Source organism: Ochotona curzoniae, unplaced genomic scaffold (assembly GCF_017591425.1).
Source record: "Ochotona curzoniae isolate NIBS_2020 unplaced genomic scaffold, NIBS_Ocur_1.0 contig_2855, whole genome shotgun sequence".
NCBI lineage: Eukaryota > Metazoa > Chordata > Mammalia > Lagomorpha > Ochotonidae > Ochotona > Ochotona curzoniae.
The window spans coordinates 2,188,466-2,204,346 of record NW_024465615.1 but is presented as its reverse complement, the minus strand read 5'-3'; the positions used below and the strand labels follow the sequence as shown (position 1 = coordinate 2,204,346).

The 15,881-nt window shown below is 47.8% G+C and overlaps 1 protein-coding gene across 5 annotated transcripts in view; it reads left to right on the top strand.

Annotated features, from left to right (window-relative positions):
* The window catches only part of MKNK1 (MAPK interacting serine/threonine kinase 1), a 53,553-nt gene that overhangs the window by 5,707 nt on the left and 31,965 nt on the right, over positions 1-15,881 (top strand). For 4 of the 5 annotated variants that reach the window (XR_005883604.1, XM_040977796.1, XM_040977794.1 and 1 more), the window contains exon 1: positions 15,447-15,477. The exons of the other annotated variant lie outside the window; for it this stretch is intronic. Coding sequence is in view for 3 of the 4 variants with exons in the window: in XM_040977796.1 (XP_040833730.1) it covers positions 15,462-15,477 (16 nt within the window). In the remaining variant the exon portion in view is untranslated. Of the gene's footprint in view, positions 1-15,446; positions 15,478-15,881 lie in introns of those variants that run through there. 5 annotated transcript variants of the gene reach the window in all.

Sequence of the window (15,881 nt, the reverse complement as noted above, 5' to 3'; positions counted from 1 at the left end):
CTAGGAGTTGTTTTTCAAGGTGCTGCATTCGGGCTAAGGGAATACCTCTACAGTGAGCATTTGGAAGACAGGAGAGACAAATGTGTTAGAAATGATTCAGAGGTGCTGTGGCTGGGTGAGGGGCAGGTAGGGTAATGTGATCTGATAAAGAAGGAAGAAGGAACTGGAGAGCTGGGGCCAGTTTAGGAGATGGGCTCTGTGTAACGGCCAAGCATGTCCAGCTCTCAGTTGGAAAGCCCTTTCATTGCTTCTCGGCCTTTTGGTTAAGATCAAGTGTAGAAAGCCCTTTCAGAAGTTTTGATGCAAGAGCCCAGAATCCACACTGAAACTGCAGTTTCAGAACTTCAGCCCAGGGAAAGGGGAAGTACCAAGTTATTTTACAGAGAAGATGTTGACAAAGCAACTTTGATACATGATCGCTGGAGCCACAGAATTAAAAATAACTGCAGACACAGAGAAAAGGAAGGCATTCAATTGAAAAATAGCAAAGATGATACATTTTGGTACCAAACATTGTTTCTGTCCATGCATCTTGGTCTCTCTGGCTGTGTTGCCTCTCATCTCTGCGGCTTGTCTCTGGGGCTAGAGCCAGAGCTCAGTTGCTTCTGAAAGTGGGATCTGAAAAGTGCCAGCTTTTTCTTGGCACACAAGACTCGCCAGAGAGAGAAATGTCTGTCCTGACATCCTTGGCCAGTTACATCTTTGGGGTCTGGTAACCCACAATAGAAGCACAATCTAAAGAATTTTGCTGAGACTCTTGTTAAACCTAGTGCGTAATAATGCCAGCATTTTCACATGCTCAAATGTCTGAATTTTTTTTAAAAAGATTTATTTTTCTTAGGAGAGACAGAAGGATCTTCTAGCTGCTGATTCACTCCTCAAATAGCCTCAACAGCAAGTAGTGGGCCAATCCAAAGGTAGGATCCTAAAGCTTCTGTGTCTCCCATGTCGGGGAGCCTACGTACAGGAACCCAAGACCTTGCACCATCCTCCTTGGCTTTCCCAGATCGTTGGCAGGGAGCTGGAGGAGCTGGAGGGAAAGTGGAGCAGCTGGGACTCAAACTGGCACCCAAATGGGATACTGTTGCTACAGTCAGAGGCTTAGCTAGGTAGGCCACTACACTAGCCACAGATGTCAACATTTTAAAGCCTGGAAAACATTTGTGCTTGCATTATGTAGATCTATGTACTGGTGTGACTCCCAAGTCTGAGGACAAATAGGTTGATCCATCGTCTCGGGTCTCTTAAAGAAGTCAGCATTGGGCCCGGTGGTGTGGCCTAACGGCTAAAGTCCTCGCCTTGAACGTGCCGGGATCCCATATGGGTGCAGGTTCTAATCCCGGCAGCTCCACTTCCCATCCAGCTCCCTGCCTGTGGCCTGGGAAAGCAGTCGAGGACGGCCCAAAGCCTTGGGACCCTGCACCCATGTGGGAGACCTGGAGGAAGTTCCTGGCTCCTGGCTTCAGATCGGCATAGCATCGGCCGTTGTGCTCACTTGGGGAGTGAATCATTGGATGGAAGATCTTCCTCTCTGTCTCTCCACCTCTCTGTATATCTGATTTTCCAATAAATAAATAAATCTTTAAAAAAAGAAGTCAGCATTTTAAAAACCTTTCTGTTCCTGGTGTTTGAGGCTTTTCATTCGAGATAGGATAAAGTAAAGGCCGATGGAGAGTGTCAATAGGGCTATTGAAACACTTTTTGAAGGGCCCAGCGTGTTGGCTCAACTGGCTGATCTCCACCTCCAAGCACCACAGTCCCATCTGGGTGCTGGTTCATATCCTGGCTGCTCCATTTCCTGTCCAACTCCCTGTTTGTGACCTGGGAAAGCAGTCAAGGATGGCCCAACGCCTTGGGACCCTGCACCTGTATGGGGGACCTGGAAACAGTTCCTGGCTCCTGGCTTCGGATCGGCTCAGCCCTGGCCTTTGTGACCGTTTGAGAAGTGAGCCAATGGGAGAGAGAAGAAAAACATTGGCTGTAGCTGAAAGACATCAACCCACTGGCAGGAATACTGTGTCATTTGGAATTTTAAGATTACAGAAAATCACTCCTCAAAGCCAGGGAAGCTTGCTTGTGAGAGCTGGTGTACATTTTATACCAGCTTTTAGATTGTTTCAGACTAAAGTGACCAGTTATCTCAAGTGTAGCTTTCAGTATTCAGGTGGCAGCTGGGATTAGCTGCCTGTGTGTCCAAGACTGTCACTTAGTAACAAGCACATTTCTACTAGAATAAATGGCGAAGGGCACTAAGGAAGAACATGCAGTAAGTAAAACACACTGACTTGAAAGTTTTGTGTAAATGTGTGTGTTATTTGAAAGGCAGAGAGAAGGAGATCATTCCCCAGATCTTCAGAAGAGCCAGGGCTGGGGCAGGTTGAAGCCAGGAGCCCTGGACTCATCCTGGGTCTCCCACATGGGTGGCAGGGACGTAACTACTTAACATATCTACCTACGTACACGACTACGTAACATCCCCTTCTCCTAGGTCAGCTTTGGCGGGAAAGTTGAACGGAGAGCAGAGCCAAGATATAAACCCAAGCACTGTGATGTGGCAAGTCGGCATCCCCACCAGCAGTGTAGTTACTGTGCCCGGGCCTGCTTCCTGACTTTTCAAAAATATGTATTTTCGGAGTTAGATATAAAAAGAAATCTGCTGGTTCACTCCCCATGTGGTCACAACAGCCATTGCTGGGCCAGATCAAAACTGAGAGCAAGGAGCTTTATTCAGGGCTCAACATGGTGGCAGGGACCCAAACATGGGCCGTCTCCCACAGGTGGCACCACAGTGCAGCACCTGTGTTTAGTGATGTTTAATTACAAACTAAAACAAATACATCATAACAAAGTCAGGAACAACAGAAATATACAAAGTGAAATTCTTAAAAAAAAGAAAAAGAAAAGAAAATCTTGTATTTCCCAATCTCTTTCTCCTTAAGGAATAGTTAGGATTTTGATTGTATCTTTTCATGTTTCTTTTTCAACTTGCTTATAACACATGTGATGATATTTTCAAGTATTGTGTGTTACTCTTTAACCTGAGGGTTTTTAAAAATTATTTTATTTTGATAATCTTTACATAGTTGATTAGGGCACAAAGGGTCAAGGACTACAGAAAGTGGGTAAGAACATTGTTTCCACATTTTTTTTTTCTGTATCTAGGGAAAGTGGGGAGATAAAGGGAGAAGTCCCACCCAGCCTCCCACCCATTCCAGGGTCCCCAACATGGGGCATGCTTAAGGGCACTGCTGAAGTGGTTTTGATAGTTCAGCAGTTCTGAATTAACTGCCAAATTCACCATTCTGAGCACGATGAAATCTCTTCAGAATCCACTGGCTGACAGTCCATATTAGAGTCTCTGTTTGCCCAGAGTTTTCATTGCCAACACATGCGTGGGGTAGATGATTGATTTGTTGTGTCCTCTGTCCTCTGTTGTAATAGGTGTCTTCTGTAGGTTCTGATGGACTGCCATCTCCTCCATGTGCACCTGGTTGTGCTGTCCACTGCTCTGTCTGAGCCTCTAAGGAGGCTCAGCTTTGACATATGCACTCCATGGTCAGACCATGGAAACTGCACTTATCTTCATGGTTGGGGTTCTGAGATCAGTTCAGTTGCAGGGATCTCCAAAGAAACTTCGTCTGAGGTGATCTAATTCTTGTGTGTACTTGCCAGTACAGGGTCCAGCACAGTCCATCGCCCCTATCAGTTTATGCACATGCTGGTCGTTGCAATTGCTGGGTCAGTTCTGTTTCCAGCCCTGTCGTCCACGTGAACCAATGGGTGTTGCAGTCAATCTTGATTCTTCCCACCACACACTTGGCCCTCATGCAAACCAGTGGAAACTGCAGCCCAATCGGAGCAACTCCCCACAACGCCCACGAGACCCGCCCCCTTCCCAGGTATCCATGCTTGCCAGTATGTACAGCAAACTGGTCCAGTCTGTCCCACATCCCATTTAGCTCTCATACATGTCAATGGACATTGAAGCCTAGTTCAACCCAACCAGCCCCACTATCCAGCCCACATACATGCTGCTTGGTGCCATTCTGTCCAACCATTGCTGCCCCTGTCCTGGTTTTCATGCTCTCCAGTGGAAGTGGTAACCCAAGAGGGAGGTGGCCACTGTTTCCCTATTAGGCCACACCCACTCCAGATTATGCAATCTCCAGATGGTTCTTAACTTGACAGATTAAGCTTCTAGTGCCAGCCTCTGGCAGGTGATGCTGCAGCTAAGCCCAACCAACCCTCACCCACTCTAATTTATGCTTGCACCAGTTGGAACAGTCAGCCCAGCCTGGCTTTTCCCTGAACTAGCTCACATGAGACCTACAGGTGTTGTAGCCCTGCCTGATCTGGTGTGCCCCCATCCCAACTCATGCTCTCCCGTGGGAGTGGTGTCCAGCAGGGGAGCCCTCCACATTCCCCCTGCCAGCTTAGCCCCTTTGTCCCCTGGTTGTCACATGTGCTGGTCGGGTGCTGTGGCCCAATATGGCATGGCCCCCCTTTCCTCAGCATTTGCCAGTGGGTGCTGTAGCCTGACCCAGCCCGGCCCACCCCACCCCCAATTTCAGCTGATGCTGGTGAGGGTTACAGCCTGGCCCAGCCCAGCCAGCACCCAGTCCCAACTGTAATATGTACTGGTATGTGTTACGACCTAACCTGGCCCGACCCACACTCTTTCCTGACACTTGGATTCACCAGCAGGTGATGTGATCTGGTTCAGCCTGGTCTGCCCCCCACCTATGCCATATGTATGCCAGTGAGTACATTTCCCTGGCCTGGTCTGCCCCGCTCCCTATCGTGGTGCTTGCACTCACCTGCAGGGACTATGTCCTGACAGAGGAGTTTCCAAGCTCCTCCATCAGAATCTTTCCCTATGCCAGCTCACACATACCGGTTGGTCCATGGGCCAGCCCTACTTAGTCCTCCTCTTGTCCTGGCAGGAAAGTGGGTTTTCCTGACTGGCCTTCAACCCATTCCAGTTCTTCATGTTGGATGTTTCAGGCCAGCCAAGGTTTGTCCATACCCAGACACTGCTCACACATGACTCAGTAGGGGCAGAGACCTAGCCTAGACTGTCCTACATCTACCCTGGTCCTCCAGAGCACCAGATGGTGCTGGCATCTAGCCCAGCTCAGTGCACCCAGCCCCAGTCCACACTTATGCCAAGGGACACTCCAGCCATATCCAGACCAGAACGTAGCCCCTACTCTAGCCCCCACACTCACCAGTGGGAACCCCAACCCAGCCAGGGTGTCTTCTTAGCTCCCCAACCAGGCCTGTTTCTATCCATAGATTGCATTTTTGCCAATTGTTGCTCTGACCCAGGTTGGCATAGCCCCTCACCTGTCTTAGCCTTTGCCTTAGATGCTGTAGCCTACCATCCTTGGCTCATGGGTGTAAGAGCCTAGTTCAGCATGACCTGTGATCCAGCCTGATTTCTGTTCTTCCTTGTGAGTTGAGGTTTGCTCGGCCACACCTGGTTCACCTTTTTCCATTACTAGCCTACATATTAGCCAACAGTTGGAGCTACTTTGCCCAGCTTGCCCAACCCCCAGGCTTGGACCATGTGATCATCAGTGAGTTATGACCCAGTAGCAGAGTCTCCCAAGTTTCCCCACTTGACCCACTCCTAGCCCCAGATCTCATACATGCCAGTGGGTATTAGGCCAGTGCCCAGCATAGCCTGCCCTTCCATCTTAGCCTTGTATGAGCTGGTGAATGTTGTGGCACAACCCGCCTCACACCTGTTTTAGGATGCGCATGTAGGTGCTGCAGCCTAGATATACCCAGACTGTTATTGATCCCTGTACCTGTGAATGATGGCAGGTTCCATTGTCACACTTAGCACAACCCATCACCACCCCAACTCTTGAGCTAACCATAAGACTTGTGTTTGCACAGAATTGGGCCCATACGTCGCCCACAGAATCTACCCCCGACTTGTTTCTCTCATGTGTTGGTTAGTGTCATGGACCTGCATAATGTGACTCATCCTCTGCTCTGATATTCTGTCAAGTACTAGGATCTAGCCCTGCTAGACAGGCCCCTAGCCTAGCTTTCACATGGACTGGTGTGTGGTGGTCAGCATTGTTCGGTGGTGACAAGTCCTACACAGGACTCACATGTAGGCTAGTGTATCAGTCTGACCCATACATATCCTCTGGCCTCTCCACTCCAAACCACCCAGTCCCAGTACCCTTGCTTACCTTGGGAGTCCCTCAGGATTGATTCCTCACTAACACGCACATTGGCCTCATTCATGGACGTACCTAGGCAGAAATTCCACACCCGCAAGACGCCAGAGCTTGCTGTGGAGTGACCAACAGGTGGAGCCTGGCGCCCAAAGCCCAGGATTGCTCACCACCTAGCAGTGGTGGCTGTGGCCAGGACCCCAAGCATTGAGCTCCTCCTAACCTGAAGTTTTAGCTCACCTGGCAGGTCATAGATAATGCCTCATTTGTAGCTTTGAGTCTAGAGAGGACTGAGTAAGATGATGTTAGCTTAATCTGTGGATTTTCATGGTACTTTGCTGTCATGTGTCACTCTTCGTCAGAAGCTTCCTGGCAGCACCACTGGTCTGCACTACTCCTTGTCAGACCAGCACCTCTTGCTGAGTTCTCCCCTTCTTTAATGGTGCTACTGTTATTTGAGTATATGAGAACCTGCTCTGTCGTTTAGACTAGGCAATGGGGACAGGGAATTAGACCCTTTCTCTTCTTCTAGAAGGGTTGTCTGCTTCCCCTGCCACCTCCAGTAGCCTAGCAGGACTAGCACCAGCTCCACCTCTGAGCTTTCACTCCTTTACTGCGAGGCACACCGTGTCTTCTTCTCTTCTTTCTGTCCTGCTGTCCAGCCTCCATCACAGGCCTGCCTCAACTCCCTCCAAGCTGTTGCAGCAGCCTCATTCTCCCTTCAGTGTCTCTGGTTCAGTTTGTTCTGCTCTTTCCAGCCAGCTTGCTAGCCTCAGGCTTGACTCCAGGTGTTTCTAGTGCCTCCTCCCCACCCCTCGCCTAGAGTGCTCATTCCCAAGTGTACCCTGGAAATCTTGAGGGTCCCTGAAACCCCTTCAAGGGATCTGCAATGGCAAGGCAGTTTTCATTATAGTAAGAGATGCTGTTTGTTCCTGCAAAGCAGCAGTGAGCCGCACCGCTGGTGCTTTAACACAGGTCACAGCAGTGGCGTGAGCTGTGCTGGTAGCCATTGCAGTCTTTCCTACTACATACTCACAGTTCTTCCCCTCCCCGCTCCCCCTTAGACTTATTTGATTTATTTGAAAGGCAATGCTACATAGAAAGAGCAAAAGAGAGAGAGAGAGAGAGAGAAATCCCATCCTCCTGTTCACTTCCTAGATGGTTGCAATGACCAGGGCTGTGCCAGTCTGAAGCCAGAAGCCTAGAACTCCATTTAGCCCCCCTACCCCTACCCCTATGGGTAACAGGAGCCCAACTACTTAGCCCATCTCCAGCTGCTTCCCCAGCCACATTAACAGGGAGCTGGTTTGGAAGCAGAGCAGCCAGGTCCTGACCAGTGCTCACATGGGATGGCAGCAGTGTGAAAGAGAGCTCAACTGGCCATGCCGCAACACTGCTCCCATCTCAGTCTTTTTAAAATGCCATTTTCACTTAAGGATGTCCTTGATGAACCAACAAACCTTATTCATTTTACTCAGTCTTAGTCTTGAATGTGTATCTTTTTTAACATTCTGTGTGACAAAGTGGAAGAGCTCACAGGTGCCGTATGACAGTTGTGCCCAGTGTCCTGGCCACTGTCTTCTTGTTCACCTAAAGGAAAAGCTCTTGGCTGGAAAGTGGAAAGCAGGCAAGCACCAGGTGCAGGGAGGCCCTATACGCCTTGTTGATAAGTTTGCAAAACCTGGCTATGGCATGCCTTTTTTTTTTTTTAAGCTTTCTATGAAAAATCTTGACAGAGTCCAAGGAAAATTGAATTAAAAGAGAAGTGTATTTTGTTGCAAGAAAAAAGAAGTGAAATTCTCACAGTAGCTTTTTTTTTTTTAAGATTTATTTTTATTTTTATTGGAAAGGCAGATATACAGAGAGGAGAGACAGAGAGGAAGATCTTCCGTCCAATGATTCACTCCCCAAGTGAGCACAATGGCCAATGCTATGCCGATCCGAAGCCAGGAGCCTCTTCCGGGTCTCCCACGTGGGTGCAGGCTCCCAAAGCTTTGGGCCGTCCTCGACTGCTTTCCCAGGCCACAAGCAGGGAGCTGGATGGGAAGCAAGGACGCTGGGATTAGAACTGGCGCCCATATGGGATCCCAGGCGTTCAAGGCGAGGACCTTAACCACTTGCGCCATCGTGCTGGGCCCCACAGTAGCTTTTTGATAAAATACATTCTCCATGAACATTTTGAAGACCTCCTGTACACTTTGCTCTTTACACAAATCCAGTTCTTTACTCCTTTTTCCTATCTGCTTTCTTACTGTTATGATTTAAAATTTGTATTTAACTTATTTCCATTATATTCGAAAGTCAGAAACACAGCAATATCTTCCATCTGCTGATTTACTCCCCAAATGCTCAAAACAGCCAAGACTGGGTCAACCCAAAACCAGGAGCCCAGCACTCTAGCTGGGTCTCATACCTGGGTGGCAGGAGCCTCACTACTTGAGGCACCTCTGCTGCATCCCAAGGTTTATGTTAGCAGGAAGCTGGATTGGAAGCAGAGTAGTTGGAACTTGAGCCAGGCACTCTGAAAGCTGCTTGTGTTCCCAGGATGAGAACGGAGGGATAACATAGACTTAATTCTAGACCTTTTGTCTCTGGGAATCTTCCTATCCCAGCCATTTGCGAGCCCCTGTGCTAGCCCTCCAAGCAGGTCTCTCCTTGCGGTTTCCCTGCAGCCAAGTACGACCCTGCCCAGCCTTCCAACATTTGCACACAGAGTGACTTTTGATTTAGCTGATTTTGCAGGTGGCTTCTGTCACCCCCCTGGTTGAGGTTGGACTCACTGCCCTGCCTTGTGTCCTGTGTAGTAGTAATGCTGCCAAAAATCACATCAGCCAGCCAGTAGGTCAAGCAGAAGCAGACTGCAACTTTGCAGCTGACATCCAAATGGCTAGGACATAATGTGATTGGACTTCGGTTTGGCCTCACTAAGCATCAGAAGACAAGACACAAAGTTGCTGCGGAGCAAGAAGCACAAACTTAAAATACAGTTGCATTTTAGATCACTATAATAGAGTGCATGATGACATGAGTAGGTATGGTGATGACATGAGCTGACACAGTGGTACCCAGCCTCTTTGTATCAGAGCACATGCAGCCTAGCCTGACTGCCTGACCAAGGACTCACAGCTTTCTCTTGGTGCCCTGCACAGGGTGCTTGGTGCTGAGGGCACAAACAAAAGCATTCCTGTTGCTGCTTGGCCCACTTTTACTGACTGCCCCTCTCTGCTGTAGAGCATTAATGTCAAGATACAACGTAAGCTTCAACTCCAAGTCAGACTAGCTAGATTTAAATCCCAGCTCTGGGCTAGACTCCAGCACCATCTGGAGACCAGGGTAGATGTAGGACAGACTAGGCTAGGTCTCTGCCCCTACTGAGTCATGTGTGAGCAGTGTCTGGGTATGGGCAAGCCTTGGCTGGCCTGAAACATCCAACATAAAGAACTGGAATGGATTGAAGGTTAGCAAAGAGGACTGGCCCATGGACCAACCGGTATGTGTGAGCAGGCATAGGGAAAGATTCTGATGGAGGAGCTTGGGAAACTCCTCTGTCGGGACATAGTCCCTGCAGGTGAGTGCAAGAACCATGATAGGGAGCGGGGCAGACCAGGCCAGGGAAATGTACTCACTGGCATACATATGGCATAGGTGGGGGGCAGACCAGGCTGAACCAGATCTCATCACCTGCTGGTGAATCCAAGTGTCAGGAAAGAGTGTGGGTCGGGCCAGGTTAGGTCGCAACACATACCAGTACACGTTACAGAATGCCAAGGTGGGATGAGCCATACCAGATATGGTCACAGTGCCCAAACAGTACACGTGTGACAACCAGGGGACAAGGGAGCTAAGCTGGCGTGGGGAATGTAGAGGGCTCCCCTGCTGGACACCACTCCCATGGGTAGGGCTACAACACCTGTAGGTCTCATGTGAGCTAGTTCAGGGAAAAGCCAGGCTGGGCTGACTGTTCCAACTGGTGCAAGCATAAATTAGAGTGGGTGAGGGTTGGTTGGGCTTAGCTGCAGCATCACCTTCCAGAGGCTGGCACTAGAAGCTTAATCTGTCAAGTTAAGAACCATCTGGAGATTGCATAATCTGGAGTGGGTGTGGCCTAATAGGGAAACAGTGGCCACCTCCCTCTTAGGTTACTACTTCACTGGAGAGCATGAAAACCAGGACAGGGGCAGCAGTGGTTGGACAGAATGGCACCAAGCAGCATGTATGTGGGCTGGATAGTGGGGCTGGTTGGGTTGAACTAGGCTTCAATGTCCATTGACATGTATGAGAGCTAAATGGGATGTGGGACAGACTGGACCAGTTTGCTGTACATACTGGCAAGCATGGATACCTGGGAAGGGGGCAGGTCCCGTGGGCATTGTGGGGAGTTGCTCCGACTGGGCTGCAGCTTCCACTGGTTTGCATGAGGGCCAAGTGTGTGGTGGGAAGAATCAGGATTGACTGCAACACCCATTGGTTCACGTGGACGACAGGGCTGGAAACAGAATTGACCCAGCAATTGCAATCACCTGCATACGTATAAGCTGATTGGGATGATGAACCGTGCCAGACCCTGTACTGGCAAGCACACACAAGAATCAGGTCTGGGATCACCTCAGACGAAGTTTCTTTGGGGATCCCTGCAACTGAACTGCTCATCTCAGAACCCCAACCATGAAGAGACTATGTCAGCCAGTGGATTCTGAAGAGATTTCATCATGCTTGGAACAGTGACATTGGCAGCATTTCCAAACTGTTGAACTTGGAAACTGCTTCAGCAGGACCCTCAGAGCATGCCCCACATCGAGCACCTGGAATGGGTGGGAGGCTGGGTGGGGCTTCTCCCTTTGTATCTCCCCTGACCCCAGATACAGGGAAGAAAAATGATGATATTAGTTTGGAAACAATGGTCTTACCCACTTTCCTGTAACCGTTGACCTTTTGTACCCTAATCAACTAAGTAAGATTATTTTAAATAAATAAATAAATAAATCCCAACTCTGCCAGTTGAGTAGCTGTGTAACCCAGAAAAATCACATAATCTCTTCAGACTTCAGTTTCTTCATCTGCACAATGCAGATAATAATTGAACATGTCTCAGAATTGTGAAGATTAAATCCATCTGTACTGGTTGAGTGTCTTATATCTGAAAATATGAAATTGAAAATGCTCCGTAATCTGAAAGCTTTCAATTCTGGAGTATTTTTAAGTTTAGATTTTAGGCCTACACAGATATTCCAAAATCAACACTTGATCTTAGCCAAAAGTTCGAGAAGCGATCAGATATTCAAAAATCTAAAGCACAGTGAAGTCTGGTCCCAGGCCTTCAATTCAGGGCTTCTCAGAGCAGCTTTTGTGTCAGGGTTCTTCTTGGATCCTCACATCAGCTTCTGATGTAGGTGCCCAAGCCTTGTTTTTCTCCCTTTACATATAAAGGGAGTTCAAAAACTATATGGAATGGAATTAAAATTGAATTTTGTTTGCTGCAAAAAATTGAAAATCATGCATAGTTTTTTGCATAAAAATTTTAGTTTCTTTTAGCTAGAAGTTTGAGTAACTCAATATTTGTACATATATATGTCATAGCAAATTGTCATAAGGTGAAACATATTTGTGAGTATAGTTTTTAAAGTATATGTTTTCCATGAACCCTATTTTAATGACTCCAATACACATGGATTTCAAAAGCTTTTTGCACTAAAATAAACTTAACATTTTTTATGTTTATTCTTTTTTAGCTTTAAAATTTAACAATTTTTGACATTTTGTCACTTCTACCTCATATATACACAAATAGATATACATGCATGTATGCTGATTTTTCTTGAAAATAGATGTCAGTATTACAAAGTGAGAAATTCATGACTGTGATTGTAACATGGGAATAAAGGCTATGCTGTTGTGTGCATTCTAACTTTGTTTTTTAATTCTGTTTTCTACAAACAATTCTGAGTCTCAGATTTAAAAAAAAAAAAAACTACTCTGGGAAACTGAGTAGCTTATCAGAGTTGATGTAGTCTTGGGATCTGGAGGAGGCTCTTGGCTTCAGATCAGCTCAGCTTCAGCCACTGTGACCACATGGGGAGTAAACCAGTGGATGGGAGATAAGATTTATTTATTTTTGTTGGATAGTCAGCTATACAGAGAGGAGGAGAGACAGAGAAGATCTGTCTGCTGATTCATCCTTCAGCTGACTGCAGTGGCTGGAGCTGAGCCGATCTGACGTCAAGAGCCAGGATCTTCTTCCAGGTCTCCCACACAGGTACAGCGGGGGAAGATCTTCCATCCAGTGATTCACTCCCCAAGTGAGCACAACGGCCAGTGCTGCGCCAATCCGAAGCTGGGAACCAGGGACCTCTTCTGGGTCTCCCACGTGGGTGCAGGGTCCCAAGGCTTTGGTCCATCCTCTACTGCTCCCAGGCCACAAGCAGGGAGCTGGATGGGAAGTGGGGCTGCCAGGACACAAACCAGCACCCATATAGGATCCTGGTGCGTTCAAGGCTAGGACTTTAACCACTAGGTTACTGCGCTGGGCCCTTTATTTTTATAGAGTATTTCATCCTACAAAATAGCAGTTTTAAAACAAAAGCTATTTTAACTTATTTATTTTATTTGGAAGAAAGGGAGACAGAGATCTTCCCTCTGCTGATTCGCTCCACAAGTGCTCACAAAAGCCAGGGTTGGCCCAGGTCCAAGCCAGGAGCCTGGAACTCAGTCTGAATCTCCCACATGAGTGCCAGGGACCCAAGAACTTGAGCCATCCTCTGCTGTTTCCCAGGGAACTCATTAGCAAGGAGTGGGCTAAGAATCAACAGAGCCAAAATTCAAGCCAGATACTCCAATATCGGATGTGGAGCTAAGCCAGCTACGCCTGCCCCAGCAGTTGTTGCTTTTTCATGGTTATAAAATTACTGTCTTCAAGACATCAATATTTCTGAAATTATTTTTATCATATACTGTTCAATTTTGATACAGAGAGTCCAGATACATTTTTAAAAACTGTATTCAGATTATTTCTTCCAATGTGTGCTGGAGAAAAATTTTTATGGATTTTATTAAGAGGTAAAACTTGGTTTAAATAACATTATAAAAATACTAAGTTTCACTGTACACAGCTTGAAAAATATCAAAAAATACAATGAATAAAAAATCAATCCATCATACAGAGACATCTATATAGATCAGCAATGGCTGGGCGTGAAAGGGCATCTCTGACTTGAATCCCAATTAAACCCCTCACTAGATGTGTGCCACTTGCTAGCATATTTAACCTACAAGCTGCCTGTTCTGGCCCTGCTTCCTTGCCTAGAATACTACCCTTTGGGATTATTCTAAGAATTAGAACTAATAATATACTGAGCACTATGACCAGCACGTATCTGGCACTCTAAAAACATGGGAATGTTAGCAATATTGTGCCTTCCATCTGGTCTTTTTGTTCTGCATTTGGATCTGTGCATACTTGCATATGTGAATATACACAAAAGCTTTTAAAAAAAAAAACTGATTTATTTAGGGCCTGGCGACGTGGCCTAATGGCTAAAGTCCTCACCTTGAACGCACTGGGATCCCATATGGGTGCCGGTTCTAATCCCGGCAGCCCCATTTCCCATCCAGCTCCCTGCCTGTGGCCTGGGAAAGCAGTCAAGGACGGCCCAAAGCTTTGGGATCCTGCACCTGCGTGGGAGACCCAGAAGAGGTTCCTGGTTCCCAGCTTCGGATTGGCTAGCATTGGCCGTTGTGCTCACTTGGGGAGTGAATCATTGGATGGAAGATCTTCCTCTCTGTCTCTCCTCCTCTCTGTATATCTGACTTTGTAATAAAAAATAAATAAATCTTAAAAACTAATTTAATTGAAAGGCAGAGTGATAGAGGGAGAGACAAAGGAAGTGGTTTTCCAGGATCCAGGACTCTATACATATTTCCGAAGTGGGTAACAAGAACCCAAGTACTTGAGTTATCTGTGTCTACTTTTCCCAGACCATTATCAGGAAACTGGATTGGAAGCAGAACAGCCAGCACATGAGCTGGTACCCATATGTACAAACAGCAGCTGTACCTGCTGCACCACAATACTGACCCCCAAAACTGAGGCTCTTAAAAAGAAAGTCAGTTGGCCTTGGTACTTTCTGGTACTGAGTCAGGACTGGTATCTTGGTCTGCTGATGCCATTCCTATGATGCCTGCCCATCAGAAGCCTACTCTCTGTCCACTTCCATCTCCCCTTGTGCCAACACACTTGGGTAATGGCTGCCGCGCCCTGCCCGAGAGGAAGGAAGCATTGGAGGCAGTGGAAATACTGAGAGCTTCCAGATTGGTCTGGGTCTAAAAAGAAATCTCACTTTCTCCTCTGCAGTAACACACTCATTGCCCAATCCTGTAACAGAGACCTGGCTTCTGGCTAGAAAAGAAGGACATTTTGCATCACAGGACATATTTTTGAGGGGAAGTTTCTCAGGAATGTATGAAAATGCCTGAATGAAATTCATCTCCGTGCCCTGCCTTCACATTGCCTGCAGAGCAGAGTTGAGCCTGTGCTTCAGCCTGCACGTCGTAAACCTCCAGGGCCTGTGTGACTTGCACGGCATGTGGTACTTACAGTGTGAGCCATCTCGTGTCAGACCCATGCCAGTACACAGCGTCTGCTGGCTGCTGTGAGTCTGATGCTGTGTCGTAGCATACAGGAGATAATGGAGTGAGCGGGGGACAGTCTTGACCTTTAGGAATACAGGGCCACATACAGTCAGTGCTCGGGGGCTGTTCGCAGTGGAGCAGGAAGCAGATGTGCTTCTCAGCACCCTGTTTTCTCAGCACCAACCTGGCTTGAAAAGTGTTTGCACAAACCTTAGCTTGTCCAGAGGCATAATGGAGCTGCAAGAGGACCAGGGCTTTTCAGCTGCATTTTGATAGCCAAGAAGAATTCCTAGGCCAAGGGAAGCCTGTGTGCCAAAGTGCCCCTTGACTCTAGGGCCTTATACCCAGAGGAAACATTTAGCCAGTGATCGTATGCCTGATAAACTAAGGTGCCCCAGACCTGTCTGTGGACTCAGCCAGCCTCCAGGCGGGACCCAGCCAGCCCTTGGCGTGATGACTTCCCTCTCTGTCTCCATGCCCAGCCCCAGTGCAAATAGGGAAGTTAAGTGTGTTTCTTTCACTTCACTCTCTTCCTACATTTTCCTTTCTAGTTCCAAACACAACTCTCCTTCAACAGGTTCTGTTTCCAAGGCAAATCTTGACCGCTTGTACCTTCGGGCATCCCCCCATTCTGTTGAATCCATGCAGAATAGACCAGGTACTCTATCTTCTCACGTGCAACCATAAAGCCTGAGTGTGCAGCCAAGCGCAAAGGCGTGCTTCGTCCGCAAGAGGCTCCCGCAGCCCTGCTGTGATAAAGGCCAAGGATAAATTGCCGCTAACAGGGTTTTCTAGCTAGAGTCGTAAGTATGTCTGAGCCATCCCATGTGAATTGTAACGTTGCCAGCTCTCTCACCGCTGCTCTGCACTGCCTGCCTGCTGGCTGTTTTGCTTGTCCCCAGGCCCTCAATCTGACCAGGGGATAGAGAATGAGTTGAACCTGAAAGCTGTCTGCCTGGCACTTGGCTTGCAGGGCTGAAGAAATAAATTGGGTCAGGGTTGGCCTTGGACTCCGTGCACGGTCAGGGCAGGAAGGCCAGAGCTCCCAGACACATAGTCCCT